Source organism: Phaseolus vulgaris, chromosome 8 (assembly GCF_000499845.2).
Source record: "Phaseolus vulgaris cultivar G19833 chromosome 8, P. vulgaris v2.0, whole genome shotgun sequence".
Classification (NCBI taxonomy): Eukaryota; Viridiplantae; Streptophyta; class Magnoliopsida; order Fabales; family Fabaceae; genus Phaseolus; species Phaseolus vulgaris.
In genome coordinates, this window is record NC_023752.2 from 25073567 (window position 1) to 25093258 (window position 19692).

The 19692-nt window shown below is 46.5% G+C and overlaps 1 protein-coding gene across 1 annotated transcript; it reads right to left on the reverse strand.

Annotated features, from left to right (window-relative positions):
* Positions 1-14701: 14701 nt before the first annotated feature.
* Positions 14702-15340, reverse strand: LOC137824812 (uncharacterized). Its single transcript, XM_068630490.1, has one exon. The coding sequence runs from the start codon at positions 15338-15340 to the stop codon at positions 14702-14704; it is 639 nt and encodes a 212-aa protein (XP_068486591.1).
* Positions 15341-19692: the final 4352 nt, after the last annotated feature.

The following is a 19692-nucleotide window of genomic DNA, read 5'->3' on the forward strand; positions in this document are numbered from 1 at the left end:
TTGTCTTCACAAATAGACTTTAACATGTATCAAAGACAGATTTAAGAGAGATTATTAAGATCAAGAATACCTAACTCATTTCTTAAGAAGAAAAACCTCTCTTTTGGCAAAGGCTTTGTGAAGATGTCAGCTAGCTGCAGTTTGGTCTCCACAAACTTTACTTCACAGTTCCCATTTTGCACATGATCTCTGATGAAATGATGTCTTATTTCAATATGTTTTGTCTTTGAGTGCTGGATTTGATTTTTGGTAAGATTTATTGCACTTGTGTTATCACACATCAAAGGAACTTTGCTGATTTGTAAACCAAAATCTGCAAGTTGTTGTTTGAGCCATAGGATCTGTGCACAGCAGCTACCAGCAGCTATATATTCTGCCTCAGCAGTAGAGAGAGCAACACATGCTTGCTTCTTGCTATGCCATGAGATTAGGCTTGAGCCACGAAGGTGACAAGTGCCACTTGTGCTCTTTCTATCTAGCTTGCAACCTGCAAAGTCAGAATCTGAATAACCAATTAAATGTATTGGAGAATGAGAAGGATACCATAGTCCTACAGATGATGTTCCTTTGAGATATTTCAGAATTCTTTTTGCAGCTTTGAAGTGTGATTCTTTAGGATTTGCTTGATATCTTGCACATAGACACACCGCAAACATGATGTCCGGCCTACTTGCTGTTAGATAAAGCATTGATCCAATCAAACCTCTGTATTTTGTTTGATCTATACTCTTTCTAGCAGCATCCGCATCCATGTAGCAGCTTGATGGCATTGGAGTGCTTGCCTCTTTGCAATTCTCCATTTCAAATTTTTTGAGAATCTCCTTGCAATAATTTGATTGACTTAGGAAGATCCCATCCTTTGTTTGTTTAACCTGCAATCCAAGAAAGAAAGATAGTTCTCCCATCATAGACATTTCAAACTCACCTTTCATTGCAGCCACAAATTAATCACACAACCTATCTTGTGTAGCACCAAAGATGATGTCATCAACATAGATTTGCACAAGTATTATTTCTGCATTTGACTTCTTGATGAAGAGAGTCTTGTCTACCATTCCTCTTTCATAACCATGTTATAGCAGAAAGTTGCTAAGTCTCTCATACCACTGCCTTGGAGCTTGTTTCAGTCCATACAAGGCTTTCTTTAACTTGAAGACATGGTTGGGATACTTGTGATCTTCAAAACCCGGTGGTTGATCTACATAGACTTCCTCATTGATGTAGCCATTCAAGAAGGCACTTTTTACATCCATTTGAAGAGTTTAAAACCACTCATACATGCAAAAGCCAGCAGCAGCCTCACAACCTCCAATCTAGCCACAAGAGCAAAGGTTTCACCATAGTCTATGCCCTCTTCTTGATTGTAGCCTTTGGCAACTAGCCTTGCTTTGTTTCTAGTGATCACTCCATCCTCATCTAGCTTGTTCCTGAAAACCCATTTTGAACCAATAATATTCATTTCATTAGTTTTAGGGACAAGAAACCATACCTCATTTCTTTCAAATTGCTTTAGCTCTTCATGCATAGCTTCAACCCACTTTTCATCCTTAAGAGCTTCCTCAATTGACTTTGGTTCAATTTGAGAAACAAAAGCTGTGTGCCTGCAGTAGTTTGAGATGGAGCTACGTGTGGAGACACCTTCCTTTATCTGCCCTATGATGTTATCCACTGACAAATCTCTAGGAATCCTCTACTCTTTGGGCAACTCACTCTGTTGCAGAATTTCAATCGGTTGTTTCTGCGAATCAACCGGTTGTTTCTGCGAATCAACCGGTTTTTTTTTCTGCACAGATATCTAGCTTCTCCAAACTGATGCTCTGTTCATCTTCCTCAGCACTGATCTTTGGGTTCTGATAGATTCTGCGATCTACCTCATCAAAGACTACATGAACTGATTCTTCTACAGTCATCAATCTTTTGTTGTAGACTCTATATGCATGGCTTGTGAGTGAATAACCAATGAAAATGCCAAGATCAGCTTTTTCATAAAACTTTCCAAAGCTTTCCTTTCCATTGTTGAGAACGAAACAGCTACAGCCAAAGACTTTGAGGTGACTGATGTTAGGCTTCCTTCCATTGAAAAGTTCATATGGAGTTTTCTTCAAAATGGGCCTTATAAGCACCCTATTCATCAGATAACAAGAGGTGCTCACTGCATCTGCCCAAAAATACTTAGGAAGTGATGACTCACTAAGCATTGTCCTTGCAAGCTCTTCAAGAGATCTGTTCTTCCTCTCTACAACTCCATTTTGTTGTGGTGTTCTTGGAGCAGAGAAATTGTGTAGAATCCCCAACTTCTCACAGAACTTGACAAACTTCTCATTTTGAAATTCTCCTCCATGGTCACTCCTTATGGAACCTATGTTGCTGTTCTTTGTGTTTTGAAGCCTTCTTGCTAGCTTTTTGAATGCAGCAAAGGCATCACTCTTTGATTCCAAGAACAAGGTCGAAGTGTACCTAGAGAAATCATCAACAATAACAAGAGCATAATAATTTCCACCAAGACTCATAGTTCTAGAGGGTCCAAAGAGATCCATGTGAAGGAGTTCAAGAGGTCTCAATGAAGAGACAATATTTTTGGTTTTAAAAGAACTTTTCACTTGTTTCCCTTTTTGGCAAGCTTCACAAATGTGATCCCTCTCAAACTTGAGTTTTGGCAGCCCAATCACAAGATCTTTTGATATTAGCTTGTTCAAATGATTCATGTGAATATAAGCAATTCTTCTATGCCAAAGCCAAGATTCATCTTGCTTGGATAGAAGACATCCAATTGAACATGGAGAAGAGATATCTAGAAGATACACATTATTAACTCTCTTACCTACCAACATTACCTCTTTGGTGTTGGGCAGACAGATTTCACATGTGTTTGTCTTGAACATCACTTTATATCCCTTGTCACATAGTTGGCTAATGCTCAGAAGATTATGCTTTAGGCCTTCAACAAAGAGCACATCATGGATCACCAAGATGCTCTCATCTCCTATGGATCCTCTTCCAAGAATTCTTCCTTTGTTGTTGTCTCCATAGGTGACATGACCCTCTTGCTTGAAGGATATTCTCAGGAACTTTGATTTGTCCCCTGTCATATGCTTGGAGAATCCACTGTCCAAGTACCAAAGTTGCTTTCTTTCCTCCAAGATGTCCTACAAAAAGATTTTCAAGTACATAGGTTTGGTCCCCTTATGAATGTGGGTCCATTTCGTTTATACTCATCAATACAAGCTTTCTTTTTCTTGGGAATCCACTTCATAAGCCCTTTGGGAACAACATGTTTTCTGATTTTACAGAATCGCACAGAATGACCTTTTTTCATGCAATAGAAGCATGTAACAATCGGTTGTTTCGATGGTCCAATCGATTGTTTTTCTGGCATTTTCGAAAATGATTTTGAAAATCTATCTTGCTTGTTTTGTGGATTAAAACCCAATCCAGATTTTCCAAAAACACAATTTTGAGATGCTAGCACACTCTCAAAGTTAGATTGGCCTTTAGAAAGCTTATCCACTGTTTTAACAAGATAGTGGACCTTCTTTTCAAGATTTTCGCAATTTTCACAAACTAGAGTATCACACTTGCAAGAGGAGTTTTTGTAAATGATTTCAAGATTTTCAAAATCCATTTTTGAATTTTCTAAATCCTCTTCTAGTGCCTTTACTCTGTTTTCAAGCCATCTATTCTTTTCTTTCAACCGATTGTTCAAGAGAGCCAATCGGTTGGCTTCTTCATGCGTTTCTTGAAAGGCTTGAAGCAATTGACCATAATTTTCAGAGTTTGAAGAGTTTGATGAACTTACACTACATGAGTCATCCTCCCTTCTGGCCATTAAGCAAAGATTGAGGCTTTTCTTATTTTGCCTTTTCTTCCTTCTTGCTTGACTCTTTGTAATTGCTTCCTTTGGTTCATGAGCAGCCTTGAGTGTCTCCCACATTTCCTTAGCAGTTTTGCACTTTGATATCCTGAAAAATTCATTAGTATGTAGTGCAGAGGCTATAATGTTTTGAGCTAACCTATCAAGCTGAGCCATCTTACATTCATCATTTGTCCATTTGGACAAAGGTTTTGTAATAAAATAATTATCCTTTTTGAATTTTGGAATGTAAGGACCATTCTCAATTGAGTCCCAAATTCTTTGATCAATAGATTCAATAAAGATTTTCATTCTTGTTTCCCAAAACTTATAATTCAATCCACAGAATAAAGGTGGTTTGTAGATTGAAGCACCCTCCTAAAAAGATAGCTTTCCAGCCATAGAGAAAAAAAAAATAATTTTAGATCAACTTGAATAACTTTCAAGAACCAAGCTCTTGATGCCAATTGTTAGAATATATGACCTTAAACGAGAGGGGGTGAATTGTTTAAGGAGGATTTTTGAAAACTTTTAAACTTAGAATGGAAATTCTTTGAAAGAACCTTGATTAAGGATTCAGTTTTTCCAAAACAAACAGCAAAAGCACAAAGCTGGAAAAACAATCGATTATTTTAGCGAAACAATCGGTTGTTTATACCAGTCTCAAAAAGACAAAACTGAATTTAAAGAGACAGGGATAGAGAAATTGTACACAGTTGTTTATACTGGTTCACTCCAAACAAGAGCTACATCCAGTCTTCTCAGAAACCCTGAGGATAACCACTAAGCAATCACCACTTGATCACTTACACCACCACCAAGAGAATGACCTTGAAAACCTCAAGAAACACACTCTTCTTGGCCAACACTAAGATTGCTGATCTTGAACACCTCAAGAACACACAACCAATCTCAGCAAAACACACAAACGAATTGTTCAGCAGTTTACAAAGATTACACTTGTTACAGATGAATATCTGAAATCAATACAAGTAGAATCCTATTCCAGCACCTTTGATCAATCTCTCAACTCTTAAGCAATCTCAGAACTCTTTGAAAAACTCTTAGTTAAAAAAAAAACTTTGTCTCAAGATTCTTAATCCTTAAAAACAGTTTTTCATAATATATTCAAGAATATAGTTTGTTATCAAATCTTAACAAACTCTTAATTGCATTTAAAATAGATTGGTCAAAGCATTTAATGACTGGAGCGTATTCAGTTAAAGCATTTAAAGCTCAGTCAAAGAAAACAGTTTTTTTGTTATGGTTTCAAAACAAACAATCGATTGTTCCCTTGAATCAATCGGTTGTTTTGTTACTTAACAGATTTTACCATTTAAAAACAATTTTCAAACTTTCTCAAAACACCTAAGTGTAAACAATCGGTTGTTTCAACTTAGTTTGAAAAACATTTTACTTTGATAAAGATTGAGATGCTAATTGCTTGAGATTTAATCTAAGGGTGGATTACAATATTAAACTACCCCAGAACAAAGCTTAAACAAGCACAGCAACACACAGCAAAGCAGAGGCTTCAACATCCATCAAAGGATTTGGATTCTTCAAAACATTGAACACCACTTGGTTCAACACGATGATCATCGGGTTTTTGTGTTGCACGCAGTTAAGCTGAAAACGAAGGACGTTTCCCAGCGAGAGCGTTGCATACGAACCTTGTGTGGCAGGGTATCAGAGAAAGGAGAAGTTAAGTGCTTTGTGGTGTCGTGCACGAGAGTGGCCTAAGAGAGCTAGTCGCCAGTCGGTGATTGGTGCTCTCCTAACCCATAGCGTGCATGGAGCAAAGCAGAGGTGATCTGTAGGTGATGCCTGGTGCGTGCGCTTAGCCAAGCCACCCTTGGTATTCACACTGAGGTTGCACGAGACACCTAGTGAAAGAAACGCGCTAAGTTACTTCATACACGAATAACTTAGGCGCCCAACAGAATATAAAGGCATTCCACGCTCATACAGAGGGAGGTAAGATTCATTCTTGCAAGTTACTAGTTTACACAGAGAGAGAGAGAATCACAGAGTGCACGCGAGTCTCGCTGAGATTCTTAGTTCTTAGTTCTTTGGTGGTTTTGCGAGGCTGACTTGAGCGTCGGAGTGCAATCGGCCGCTAGAGGCGCCGTTTGTTGTGTTTCGCAGGTTTGCTTGGAGTTCTTGTGGAGTGCTTGGAGCGTTCTTGCGGAAGATAGAGTTTGACGTGGCGAATCGTCGATGTTCGAATCCCCTGCGAGATCATTTGGCGCCCACCGTGGGGCCCGTGTGAATTCGTGATCCCATCCACACTTTGCTGTTAGACTTCGTTTGTTCTTGAGATTCTTTGCTGAAAAAATGAGAACGACAAGGCAAACTTCACCCGCGCCATCAGCTGAAGAAGGAGCTGTGACGATGGCGTAGGTTTTGGAGATGATGCGAACACTGCAAGACAATGTGGCAGCGTCAAGAATGGAACAAGAAAGGATGCAAGCAGATTTAGCTGCATCACAAAGCAGAAACGAGGAGTTGGAAAGAGTGAATGAAGAGTTGCGCAAGGCGCTGTAGGCGCAGAAGGAACGCGCAGCGGAGGAAAGAGTGGTGCCGCCGCCATCTCCCCCCAAGACTTTCCCCATGCCTTTCTCATCTGAGATCATGAGTGCAGTGGTGCCACCAAACTTGGTGGGGGTGAAAGCCTCGTTTACCGGGGTGGAGGATCCAGAGACGCATCTGACGGTGTTTCACACCCAGATGATGCTCTCTGGGGGTTCGGATGCGGTGTATTGCAAGCTGTTCATGAGCACCCAGAGTGGGATTGCTTTGGAGTGGTTCGTGAGCCTACCAGATGGCCACATCACTTCGTTTCAGCAGTTCTCTAAGTTGTTCATGGAGCAGTATATCATGAACAGGGCACCCCCAGTGGTGTCGTATGATTTGTTCGACATACGACAAAACCAAGGTGAGTCCCTCAGGGACTACCTTAGTCGTTTTGGAGCCTAGGTGGTGAGGCTGCCCAACAAAGATGAAGACATGCTGGTGCATGCGTTCAAGAAAGGGGTTCTGTCGGGCCCTTTCAGTGAATCTTTGATCAGAAATCACCCCAGCACCTTCGCGGAGATTAAGCGTCATGCTGTGGCGCACATCGTAGCAGAAACGGAGGTTTCTGAGAAGAGGGGAAGCGCGGCCCCGACCATGTCGCGCGGAGGACCGAGTAGGTCTCAGCAGCCGATGAGGGTGCACGAGGCCAAAGAAGGAAAGAAGGCTCAGTGGAAGCCTCGCCCTTACGAGCCTAGGAAGGACTAGGGCAGGGGGCGCGTGAGGGAGAGCAACGTGCCCCCCAGGTTTGACTTCGTGGTGGAGTTGGCGGAGCTGATCACCATTCCAGCCATAGCGACAAGGTTGCGAGCACCAGAGAAGACTGACAAGGTGCTCGGAAGGCAGAAGAACGTGTGGTGTGAGTTTCACCAGGCTTATGGCCACTCATTCCACACTTGCTTGGCGTTGGGACACCAACTCGCGGAGTTGGTAAAAAGTGGCTTTCTGAGCGATTACTTGCGGGAGACGCAAGGTGATCGGGAGTCGGGGTGATGCGAATCAAATAAAGAAGGCTTTTAATAATGAAGGACAAGATCATTCGCCCTCACATTTAAAGTTCTTCTTATTATTCTTTGCAAAAGATGAGGCCCAAAGCCCAAGCCCAAGCCCAAGAAGGCCAAAGCCCAAAAAGCCCAAGTTCATCTCATGAAGGGCAAGGCCAAGTATTAAATAATAAAGAATATTGTTGAAGGTGCTTAGAGGGAAACATTAGAAACCTCTATTGTTAAAGCATCTTTTAGTCTTTAGTTAGGAGTTTTAGGGGGGGTGTGTTAGTAGATAGTTGTAGGAGTAAATAAGGAGGTGCCAAAGTGAGAGAAGGGATCACACCTTCCTCATGCATTGTTTTAGGCGCCAATTCTAGAAGCTTTTAGGAGGGAATTTTTTTGAATTTGTGTAGCTTACATTTCAGCACCTTAGGCTATAAATTAAGGTGCAGCCCTTGTATTTTTCAGAATTGAAATGAGAGTAAAGAAACTATACTCAATTTTTGAGTGAGCATTGGAGAGCTTTTGAGCCTTCTTCTCTAGTCTTATCTTGAAGGATCCATGGTGTCCTCAAGTGGCGGCAGCACACTCATCTAGGAGCAACCATCCTTCTAGTGGCGTGATCACTCACCTTCTCTTCCATCTCCATAAGCTTTTGTCTTCTCCTTTCTTCCTACTCTTTCAATTGTTCATGTTTAGCTTGTGTTCTTGAGTTTTGGTTTGGTTATTTTTCATTTTCCAGCAGCTGTTCTTATTCTTTTCTGTTTTGGTTCGGTGCATTTTAATTTCCAGCACTTCTAATTCAATTTGCTTATCTTTTGTTCCATTTTGTTCGGTTCAATTTGACTATAATTGGAACTTCCATATGAGTTCGGAATTGGTGCCAGTTTTTGGAGAGTTCTTGACTTAGAACAATGATCCAATTCTAAGAAAAAGTGCCTAACTATTGTCCAACTCAAGTTGATTCCTAAGAAGGTCAAGAACCTTTCTCTATGTGGCTATTGGAATCACATCATGGGGCCACCAGCAGAAGATCCGCAGCACGAGGTACCTGTGCACGGGGAGGTGCACACGATCGCGGGGGGCTTCTCTGGAGGAGGGTGTACAGCCTCTCAGAGGAAGAGGTACGCTCGGTCGGTGATGACTGTCGACTCGGTGGAAGATCATTCCCCCGATGCTGACATCACATTCACAAAGGCGGATCTCCGGGACGTTGTGCCTCACGACAATGATCCTATTGTCATCTCCCTTGTCACGGCAGGGAGAAAAGTGCACAGGGTCCTTGTGGACCAGGGAAGCTCGGCGGACGTGATGTTCTGGCCGACGTTCAACAAGCTGCAGTTGCCCCTTGATCATCTGAGGCCATACCTGGGGTGCTTGTATGGCTTCGCAGGGGACCAGGTGGAGGTGCGAGGCTACATAGAGTTGAGGACCACGTTCACAGATGGAGCTGTGGCTCGCACTGAAAAGATCAAGTACTTAGTGGTTAATGCCCCATCCGCCTACAACATACTGTTGGGAAGACCGACGCTCAACAGGTTGGGAGCAGTGTCGTCGACGAGGCACATGAAGCTGAAGTTGCCATCGATGGAAGGGGTGGTGATCACCATTAAGTCGGACCAGAAGGAGGCTAGGCACTGCTATGAGAACAACCTCAAGCAGCAAAGGAGTGTGTGCCATGTTACCTCGACACCACCGCCGGGTGTGGACGAGAGGCGATCGCAGTGCTGGGAAGAGACCGGCGATCCCCAGAACATGGAACGCCACACACTTGAAGTTCTATTTTAGTTGAAAATGTAAAGTAGTCGCGCTTTCGCGCTAGTATAAACAGTTTGAGCAGTTCAGGGGCACTCTTTTTCCCATAAGAGGGTTTTAATGAGGCCACCCAATAAAAAAGAAGTTATCAGTATAAGAGTTTGCAAAGTTTTAAAGTTAAAATCCTTCTCGCCCCAGGCACGGGTGTAGGTAATCGGTTAGGCCTTCCTCGCCCCAGGCGCGAGCATGGCAACCGGTTTAAAGTCCTCCTCACCCCAGGTGTGAGTGCAGGCAGTTAAGGTTTGAAAAGCCAAGGGTGCTAGTAAGCCCAAGAAGGGAAAGGAAGGATTTCGAGAAACGCCTTTACCCAAGTGGCATAGCATCAATATTGGCGCAGTAGAACTTGATCCTGCCTGTTGACCAGAACGCTGGAACCTGCCTCGTCAAAGGATCGACGTGTGCACCGCTTCAAACCTCCGTCCTTCTTCAAGATCCACCTCAAGAACCTGCAAAAGAACAGAGCGGCGCCGCTGCGGCCGATCGCACTCCAACGCCCAAGTCAGTGACCGAACCACCAAATACTAAGAGCAAGAACACTCAAGAAATCTCAAGGAACCGTGCAATGTTCTCTCTCACAGTAAGCTCTAGAACTCGCAAGCGTAAAGAGTATAATCTGAACGTGCGTACCTCAGAAAGTTCGTTGAGAACTCTTATATACCTGGTTACTTTCTCTCTCCTGGCAGTTACAGACCTGGGACACATGGCTCGCATCCAGTCGTACACGTGCCATCATCTGGAGCCTCCTTGACTTGGGCGCTGCTTCTGACTCCCTTTTTGGCTAAGTTATTTATGCATGGTACTGCCCAGTGCATAGCTAACTTGGGAGCGCGATCTTTACTGGAATAGGCGAGTTAGGGTGCTCTCGTACACCTTCCCTGTGGTCTCGCCGGCCGCCTTCATAATCTGCACCACCTTCATCTCCGGCGATGTGCTTGCTCTGGCGATCTCCAATCGCTTGGTCGCCTGAGTTTACATCTGGCGACTTCACCTTCTACAGGGCGATCGCCTGGTATGCTAGAGATCGGAACACGCCAACTTGATAACTGGCGACTTCACGAGCCCCCCGACTTCCTCCTCTTCTGCCAACCTGGCGCCTTGCCAACACGCCTACACTGTAGCTTGGTGCCACGTCATCACTTCCGACTACCAGGACGGTACAGAACTCTTAGTCGAAACCCTTCTCACCCCAGGAGTGAGAAGGTGGAAGCACGACCCGATGTGTTAAGGGTCGACGATCTTGGGGCAGGCAAGAGGGGTTATCGAGAAATATTCTTCATCCCCAAAACGAGACATCATCTTTGACCGATCGGTGTAGGGGTCCTCTATGCACTTAGCGCTGGAGCGACAAGCAATCTAGAAAGATATAAGGTAGAAGCAGAGGCGCGATGACTGATGAGGGGGTGGCTGTAGCATTCTGATCGGTTATCAGTGGTTAGAGCGTTGTTTAAGAAGTTTTAGACAAGTTCTTACGCGATAGGCCCGAGCAAGAAAAGCCACGCCAGAACAGTTATCAAGTGTTGTTAGTTGTGATCAAAGTCAGAAGCAAAGAAGTCAAACACAGCGAAGATTTGTGCCAAGTTCGAGCGAGTCAGCAGTTGATCATGGCAAGAGATAAAAACTAAGAGATACACAACAGAAGAAACAGTAAGAGGAAAGTGGCATTTTATATATGCATAAGAGTTTTTACATGCAAAATTTATGTACAAGGGGATAAAGGCAAAACAGTAAATGATCAAGGGCGAACGATCTCGCTGTCCACCACCTCGAAGTCCATGGCGAACTGAGAGTAGTCAGCCTCCGGGAAGACGCACTTAACTTGCTCAAGGGCCAAGTCGAAACCCTCAGCAAAGGTGTCAGCAACCTCTTCCCAAAGCTTGGTCTTCTCAGCCTCGAGCTCAGCCTTGTCGGTCTCAAGCACGACCTTCTCAGTAGCAAGGGTGGCGATGGTGGACTCGGCCTCCTTAAGCTTGGACCCCTGATCATTGGCACGCCTCTCGTTCGCAGCGAGAGGCTCCGCCAGATTTGCGATCTGTTGGCGCAGGAAGGCATTCTTGGCTTCAAGCTGGATGGCCCTCCCTGTGGTCTCGACCAGCTCGGTGTCAAGAGCGGCGACGGCGTCCCCCATCAACATCTCCGTCTTGATGGTTTCTTGGACTTGCAGGGCGCGCCCTCTCTTGGCTTCTTCCACCATATCCCTCAGCATCTCATTGGTGCTCTGCAGGGCCTCGTAGTCGCTTTGAAGCGACTCCTTTTGGTTGATCAGCTCGCCCATCTTTCCCTCCAGCTTCTTGATGCGGCGATGTTGGGTGGAGAATTCCAAGGAGAGCACCAACTAGCGAGCCAGATGAAGGTCCACCTCGCTCCTGCTCCACTTGACCAGCTCGTAGTTTTGGAGCAGTTTCCTGGTCAGCTGGATGACCCTGGTGAGCCCTTCAGTGCTGGACCCCGAGGCTCGGTGGGAACTCTCACTACCACCCTCGGTCGTGGCGGCGGAAGCTTGAGGGCGTGGTGAAGTTGAGGGGTGAGAGGTTCCCTCCGAGCGAGCAGCCCCGCTCCCAGTAGTTTGAAATGGTAAGGTAGGGGGTTGGCTGGCTAGGGGCGGGGGAAGGAAGTTGTGTAGGGGAAGGAAGGGGGGCTGGAGAAGGAAGGCGTATAGGAGAAACCTGTGCTGGAGGGATTGGAGAGGCATCTCCCCCATCGCCCTCGGCTCCCCTTCTCCTTCGTTGAACTAAAGGAGACCCCGAACTCTCCTCCTCGATGGATATGACGGTGGTGGGAGCCTTCACCAACCGTTTCCTTTTCTTTTCACCCCTGGTCTTGGGGCCTTCAGCTGGCGCGACCGAGATGGGGGAGGCAGAGATAGGCTCGGAGGTGGCCTCAGTCCCCGAGGACGACCCGACAGCTCGTCGGCTCTTGGCTAGCGCGATCAGCTTCTGTCGTCGTTCTTTGGTGGAAGTCATATCTACACCAGTGAAACATGGCAAAGGGTGAATTAAGCTAATCAGCTCGGTGGTAGCATGCAGAAAGGGGGTTAACATGTGCAAGTATGACAAGTCGAAGAGAGGGAAGAGAGTGCAAACCAATGTATTTTTTTAGCGTCTCCGCGTCGAACTCGTGCTTGATAAGGGTGGAGGAGCCGAACTTAGCGCCCAAGCTCGAGAGTAGGCTGCACAGCTCGCGCTCGTAAGGAGGCATAGCCTCCAAGCCCCGAGGTTTTTTGAACTCTACCTTGGGAACCCAGTAGAGTGGGAAGCCCTCAAGTAGAGTCGGGCTATGCTCGTTGGAGGTGATCATGTAGAACCTACCCTTCCAGTCCTTGAAGGATTGTTGGTATAGGCCCAAGATCACTCTCCCTGTCACGCCGTTCAGGCTCACCCATTACCGATCGCCTGGGTTCTTGGCCTCGAAGAAATGGAGGAAGACGTCGGTTGAGGGAGGGTGGCCGAAGTGGTTTCAGAGAATCTCAAACGCTCGGATGAAGGCCCAAGCGTTTGGATGGAGTTGGCAAGGAGCCACGTTCAGCTCGGTGAGTAGGTCCTTCTCAAAGAAGGTGAAGGGGAGGCGGAGGCGCAGTCTCTTGAAGATGGCAGAGTAGATGAAGGTGAAGGGCACTCTGTTGTTGGCCCTATCGTCCACGCATATTGGCATGCCTCGAGGGGGGATGCACACGTTCAAGTGTGAGTCATCCTCCCTGTCAAGGGCACAGGTGGGTTCGTCGGTGTCACTGCTCAGTAGGTTGGCGAGATGGTCGTTGGGGAGTTGTGTAGACGTCTCGGCGAGCAGGTGGAGGGGAGCCCACTGGTACACCCGCACATAGTCGCGCTGAGGAGGCGCCGCTTGGGGGTGCGCAGCCGTTGAGGGGGGGCGCGCTCGTCGAGGGCAGTGGTGGTGCACTTGCGGAAGGCTGTGCACCGGAGGAGGAAGCGAGATGCGCGGTGGTTTTTGTGCGAGCCATTGCTCAGTAACTACAATGGAGAAAGAAAAGAAGGAGTGATTGACCAATGAAAAACATGGTTCAGCGAAAAACAAGAAGAAGGTGAGGAGAACGGAAATGTTATGGTTTGAAGGGCGTGGAGAAGCGAAAGTGACGAAGAAGAAGAAGTGAAAACACAGAAAAACCAGAAGAAACCCTGGTACAGTGCAGGGAAAAGGAAAACAGCCCACAACGTATGCACAGTGCAGTTATTCGATGATGCAATCCGTAGAAAGTATTCAAATATGCCATAGATAAAGAAAAAGGGTACCTTTTGTTGATTGCAAGCGGTTTCTGGAAGCCTGAAGTTGGGGAAGACGAATCGCAGAGAGGGAGTTCGAGAGTTTCAGAGAAGAAGTGTTGGAGAAGGTGATGGAACAGTGGAGGCGCGTAAGTTTTGAATATGAGAAGCGCAAACGACATTTCATGATAGCCGTTGATGCGTACACGTGTCCAAGATTGAGGAAGGAAGGCGTAACGTCATTTAAAACACAGCACGTGACGTGGTATCACTTGCCACGTGGCCACAGAGGACGATCATTAGCCTTTTCGCTGAAAACAAGTTTACAGCTCGAGGCTGGGGGGCTTGTGATCCGGTCGGTCATCGGTAGTCGGTGACGTCAGCAAAGGATAGCCACGTGGACCGTTCTTAGTGGAACACGTGGGTCAGGGAAGCAGATAAGTCATTGAGAAAGTCACCTAGGGGGGTGATCGGTCGTCAGGGGATGGCTGTCAGAGAGAGTGCGCGATCAGCGCCTAGATAAGCGCCCGGAAGCTGAGGGCGTAGTGCTATGGTGCACCGATCGGTCATCTGGTGTGAGCGATGATCATCGGGTTTGCGTGTTGCACGCAGTTAAGCTGGAAACGAAGGACGTTTCCCAGCGAGAGCGTTGCATACGAACCTTGTGTGGCAGGGTATCAAAGAAAGGACAAGTTAAGTGCTTTGTGGTGTCATGCACGAGAGTGGCCTAAGAGAGCTAGTCGCCAGTCGGTGATTAGTGCTCTCCTAACCCATAGCGTGCATGGAGCAAAGCAGAGGTGATCGTTCACACAGTAGGTGATGCCTGGTGCGTGCGCTTAGCCAAGCCACACTTGGTATTCACACTGAGGTTGCACGAGACACCTAGTGAAAGAAACGCGCTAAGTTACTTCATACACGAATAACTTAGGCGCGCAACAAAGTATATAAAGGCATTCCACGCTCATACTGAGGGAGGTAAGATTCATTCTTGCAAGTTACTAGTTTACACAGAGAGAGAGAGAATCACAGAGTGCACGCGAGTCTCGCTGAGATTCTTAGTTCTTAGTTCTTTGGTGGTTTTGCGAGGCTGACTTGAGCGTCGGAGTGCAATCGGCCGCTAGAGGCGCCGTTTGTTGTGTTTCGCAGGTTTGCTTGGAGTTCTTGTGGAGTGCTTGGAGCGTTCTTGCGGAAGACAGAGTTTGACGTGGCGAATCCTTCGACGTTCGAATCCCCTGCGAGATCACTTCCGATGTGATGACCTGCTAGACTATGACCATATTGTCTGTGGTAGTTCGAGGTGTCCTCAGGGTCTCCTGAATTACTGTCCTCTGTCTGCCCCCCTTGCCCGAACTGGCGAGCTTTGCAAGCAAGTCTGCTCGGGCATTCTGTTCTCTGGGTACGTGGACTAACTCGAACACCTCAAACGTTTCCTTCAGAACCTGTACGTACTCTAGGTATGCGGCCATATGAGGGTCTTTAGCTTGGTACTCCCCCGTGACCTGACCTGTGACCAATAAGGAGTCACTCTTCGCCAACAGACCTTTCGCACCCATCTCCTTTGCTAGCAGCATCCCAGCGATCATGGCCTCATACTCTGCCTTGAAGGCGAACCACAGGTCCTGCTCAATTAGCAACCCATCTGGTCCTTCCAAGATTACACCAGCCCCACTACCTTGTTGGTTGGAGGAACCATCTACAGAGAGTACCCATATGAAACCTGCTCCTTCCTGGTGTTTTGCTACCGTGGAGTGCTCTATGACAAAGTTAGCATAAACCTGGCCTTTGATGGGGCCTCTAGGCTCATACTGCACATCGAACTCTGATAGCTTTATCGCCCATCGCACCATCCTGCGTGCCACATCTAGCTTCTGTAAGACCTTGCGAATTGGAAGGTCTGTCATCACTATTACGGTGAAGCTCTAGAAGTAGTGGCGAAGTCTTCGCGCTAAAAACACTACTGCCATATCCGCTTTCTCTATGGCTTGGTATCTCACCTATGGCCCCTACAACACTTTGCTAATAAAGTAGATCGACTTCTGCACCTGATCCTGCTCTTGTAGCAGAACTGAACTTATCGCCTTTTCCGTAACTGTGAACTATAGGCGGAGGGGAGTACCTAGTTCTGGCTTGCACAACACTAGTGGACTGGCCAGGTACTCCTTCAATTTTAAGAACGCCTCTTCACACTCTCTGGTCCATACAAACCTGTTGTTTCTCTTCAGGCACTGGAAATAAGGATGCCCCTTATCTCCTCCTGCCGATACGAATCTGGATAGAGCGACCATGCGCTCTGTCAATTGTTGTACCTCTTTGATTGAGGTCGGGCTCTTTATTGCTATTACCGCAGTGCACTTCTCAGGATTTGCCCCTATCCCACGCTCAGTGAGTAGGAACCCCAAGAACTTGCCTACCTCTACCCCGAACACACACTTCTCTGGGTTTAGCTTCAGCCTGTATTTCGCTATTGTTGTGAATAGCTCTTCCAGGTCTGCTATGTGCTGCTCCTTCTGCTGTGAGGTGACCACCATGTCATTTACATACGCTTGGACATTCCGCCCTAACATGGACGCTAAAACTCTGCCCATTAGTATTTGGTAGGTGACACCTGCGTTCTTCAGCCCAAAGGGCATCACCTTATAACAGTAGCAAGACAACTCTGTCATGAACGTTGTCTTGCACTCGTTCCTGGGGTGCAGCATGATCTGGTTGTAACTGGAAAAGGCATCCAGGAAACTCAGTAATCAGGAGTCGGACGCACTGTCTACCAAAGCATCAATACTGGGCAGCGGGTAGGAGTCCTTGGGACAGGCCTTATTGAGGTCTGTGAAGTCCACGCACATCCTCCATTTTCCGCTGGCCTTCTTCACTAGTACCACGTTGGCCAGCCATTCAGGGTACTGTATCTCCCTTATGTGGCCAAGCTTCAACAGTTTCTCTGTCTCCTCCCTGACGACCTGATGCCTTTCCTCATTGAATTTTCGTCTTCGCTGGCGAACAGGTCAGACCTGGGGGTCCATGGTGAGACGATGACACAGGAAGTCAAGATCTATGCCAGGCATGTCAGAGGCAAACCACGCAAACGCGTTAAGGTGTCACGCTATGACTTCGGCAATCTGATCCTGCGTCTCTTGGCCTAAGGATTTGCCAAGCTTGAATATCTTCCCACCGATCTCTCGCTCTAGCACATCTTCGGCGGGTTTGAGCAGTGTCTCCCGGCCGATCTCCGCACGGGCGACCCCTTCTTCCCTTGGAGGTTGGGTAGTAACAGCGAACACCCCTCTCTTCGTCTTGAGTCTATTCTCATAGCACTTCTTAGCCTCCTTCTGATTAGACTTGATGGTGATCACCGTACCCTCAAGGGAAGGCAGCTTCATCTTCATATGCCTCATAGAGGCAATCGCTCTAACCTTGTTCAAAGCAGGTCTACCTAATAGTATATTGTAGGCTGATGGGGCGTTAACGACAAGATACCTGATGTTGGAAGAGCGTGTAGTTGTGTCATCTGTGAAGTTTATCCTCAGCTCTATATGCCCACGTACCTCCACCAGGTCTCCAGCAAAACCGTACAAGCAACCGGTATAAGGTCTCAACTAGTCCAGAGACAACTACAATTTGTTGAAGGTCGACCAAAATATCACATTGGCCGAACTTTCTTGGTCCATGAGGACGCGATGCACCCTTCTCCCTACTGTAACCACCGAAATCACCACTGGATCATTTTCATGTGGGACGAAGTCCTGGCGGTCAGCCTTGGTAGACGAGGTCGACATCGGGAGTATTATCCACCTCTTGCACCTATACTGCCATCACTTCTCTTGCGATACTTCTTACACTGGGAGGAGTGCATCCTCCTCCAAGAGATGGTGTTGATCTCACCATGAATGGGCACCTCGTGCCCCTAATCTGCCCCTGCGGTTACCAACGCTGATCGTTCTGCGGCTCCTGGAGGTAGTCCTTCAAGAAGCCACTTTTCACGAGCTCATCTAGTTGGTGCGCTGTACCGTCCTGTCATCTGGCGTTGACCGAAGGTCAGAGTCAACGCATGATGGGGGCCCCTCGAGGGACCCAAGGAAGATAAGTCTGCAGGTAGACCGCTCGAGTCGTCGCCCAAGTGAGGCGTCGCCCAAAGAGAAGCATCGCCCGAGGGAGAGAAGCGTCGCCCAAAGAGAAGCATCGCCCAAAGAGAAGCATCGCCCGAGGGAGAGAGGCGTCGCCGGAGAGGCTTCGGGCCTCGACAGTCCAGAACAGCAGTAAAGAGAAGAGAAAGGCGGCTTCAAGGCTGCAAGTTTAGCACTAGAAGGGGATGCCCTAACTCATGAAGTATCCACGCCACTGCTGGGAGACCCTGGAACAGATACGACCCGTGAGAGGGCCATAACCAGGGAGAACCACGTGCATGGTACGAGAGAAAGGTAGATATACCCCAGGGCAAGTAACCAGTAATTGGGGCACGTGAGTTGGCACCCAGAACGTCAACCCACAAGCCGGAAGCACTTCGCAGGAAAGAGGGCTCACACGATAGAATAACCCTAAGTTGGGTGATGGCGCAGTGGGACCCTCTACACAGAATAAACGATCAAGTCAAAAGGACACGTGGAAAGGCACACGTGCTCATTAAAGGTTTCAGTTAAAGTTTGCCAAGGTACGCGTTAATTCAGTTAAGATTCGAATTTTCCAAGGAATGTTTTTATACGCTTTCAATGCGCTTTAACACGCTTTAAAAGATGAGAGGTGTATAAAAAGGGACCTTGGGGCATTTGGAAAAGGGACCGAGTTTTTAACCTAAATTCACACAGTTACACAGAGCAGAAAAACCCTAGTTGTCTTCGCGGCGCACTCACAGTGAGCATAAGGCAATTAAGGCAACACCATTCTAGTTCACAGTTCTTAGGCACTCAGCACAGTTTCTTCGACCACCTCCCAAGGGTGCGTCATTTTGATGTTTCTCGCTAGCTGACTTGATCGTCGGAGTGCAAACGGCCGCAAGGGCGCCCCTTTGTTCACTTCTTTTCAGGTACTCACAGACGGAGCAAACGAAGGTGCCCTAGCTCGCGAGGACAAGCCACGCGCAAAGACGATCCCGGTCAACCGGCCGGAACATTTGGCGCCCACCGTGGGGCTCGATATAAAACATCAGTCCCACCACACACGTTTTCAGTTCCAGTTCCAAAACCCGGATAAGTCGAGAAAGTTTCTAGAAAGCCATGACCACAAGACCTCCGCGCTCCAGGAGCGAAGAGATGACCATGCAACAACTCGTGGTGATGTGAATGTAACTACAAGAACACATGATTCTTGACATTCTTAGGAACAACTTGAGCTGGATTTAAAAGGCACTCTACTTTAGAATTGGATCAATGTTCTAAATTCAAGAACTCACCAAAACTAAGCACCAACCAAGACTCATATTGAAGTCCATGTATTGTCAAATTGAATCAAAACAAAAGGAAAGAAGAACAAGAATTAAAACTGGACAGAATTTAAATGATAGCTACTGAACCAAAACAGAATTAAGAACACAATGCTGGAAACACAAAATAAATGGTAGAAAAAGAAGTAAACTCTAGGAATCAAAACTACCGAATGGAAAATTGAAGAAAAGGGAAGAAGAACACTTATAGAATAAGATGCTTGCTGGATTTTGAGAATTGGAAGAAGCCATTCACGCCACTTGGAACCTTGAACCAAGATAAGTGATGGAGTGCCACCACTTGAAGCTCACCATAGCTCACAAGATAAGGCAAAGAAGAGGAAGACTCAAAACTCACAAATTCTCTCCAAAATTGAGTATAGTCTCTCTACTATAAAATTCCAATCTGAATTGTGAAGGACCTAAGCCCTCCTTTTATAGGAGTAAGGGCTGGTCATTTACATAGCTTATTCCCTAAGCTACCCAAAAAACTCCTAAGATCACACCCCCCTTACTAAGCTCACTCCTCAAGCTTCTAGAATTTGCTAAACTAAAGCCTAAAGATGCTTTTACAAAAGAGGTGTCTCATGTTTCCCTCTAAGCACCTTTCTAAACATTATTCTATATTATTTACAATTTAAAAGAAACTATAAAGAGAGATATTTAATATGAAGCCTATTATTTGAGAGTTTGTAGACTTCTTTATCTTTAGGCTTGATCTTCTCTTTGACTTCTTTTAATTTGTGAGAAGACTAGAAGGAAGAACTTCAAATGTGTAGGTGAAAATCCTCTTCCTTCATTAATAAAATCCTCTCCTAGTGGATATCCATCATACTCCCCGAG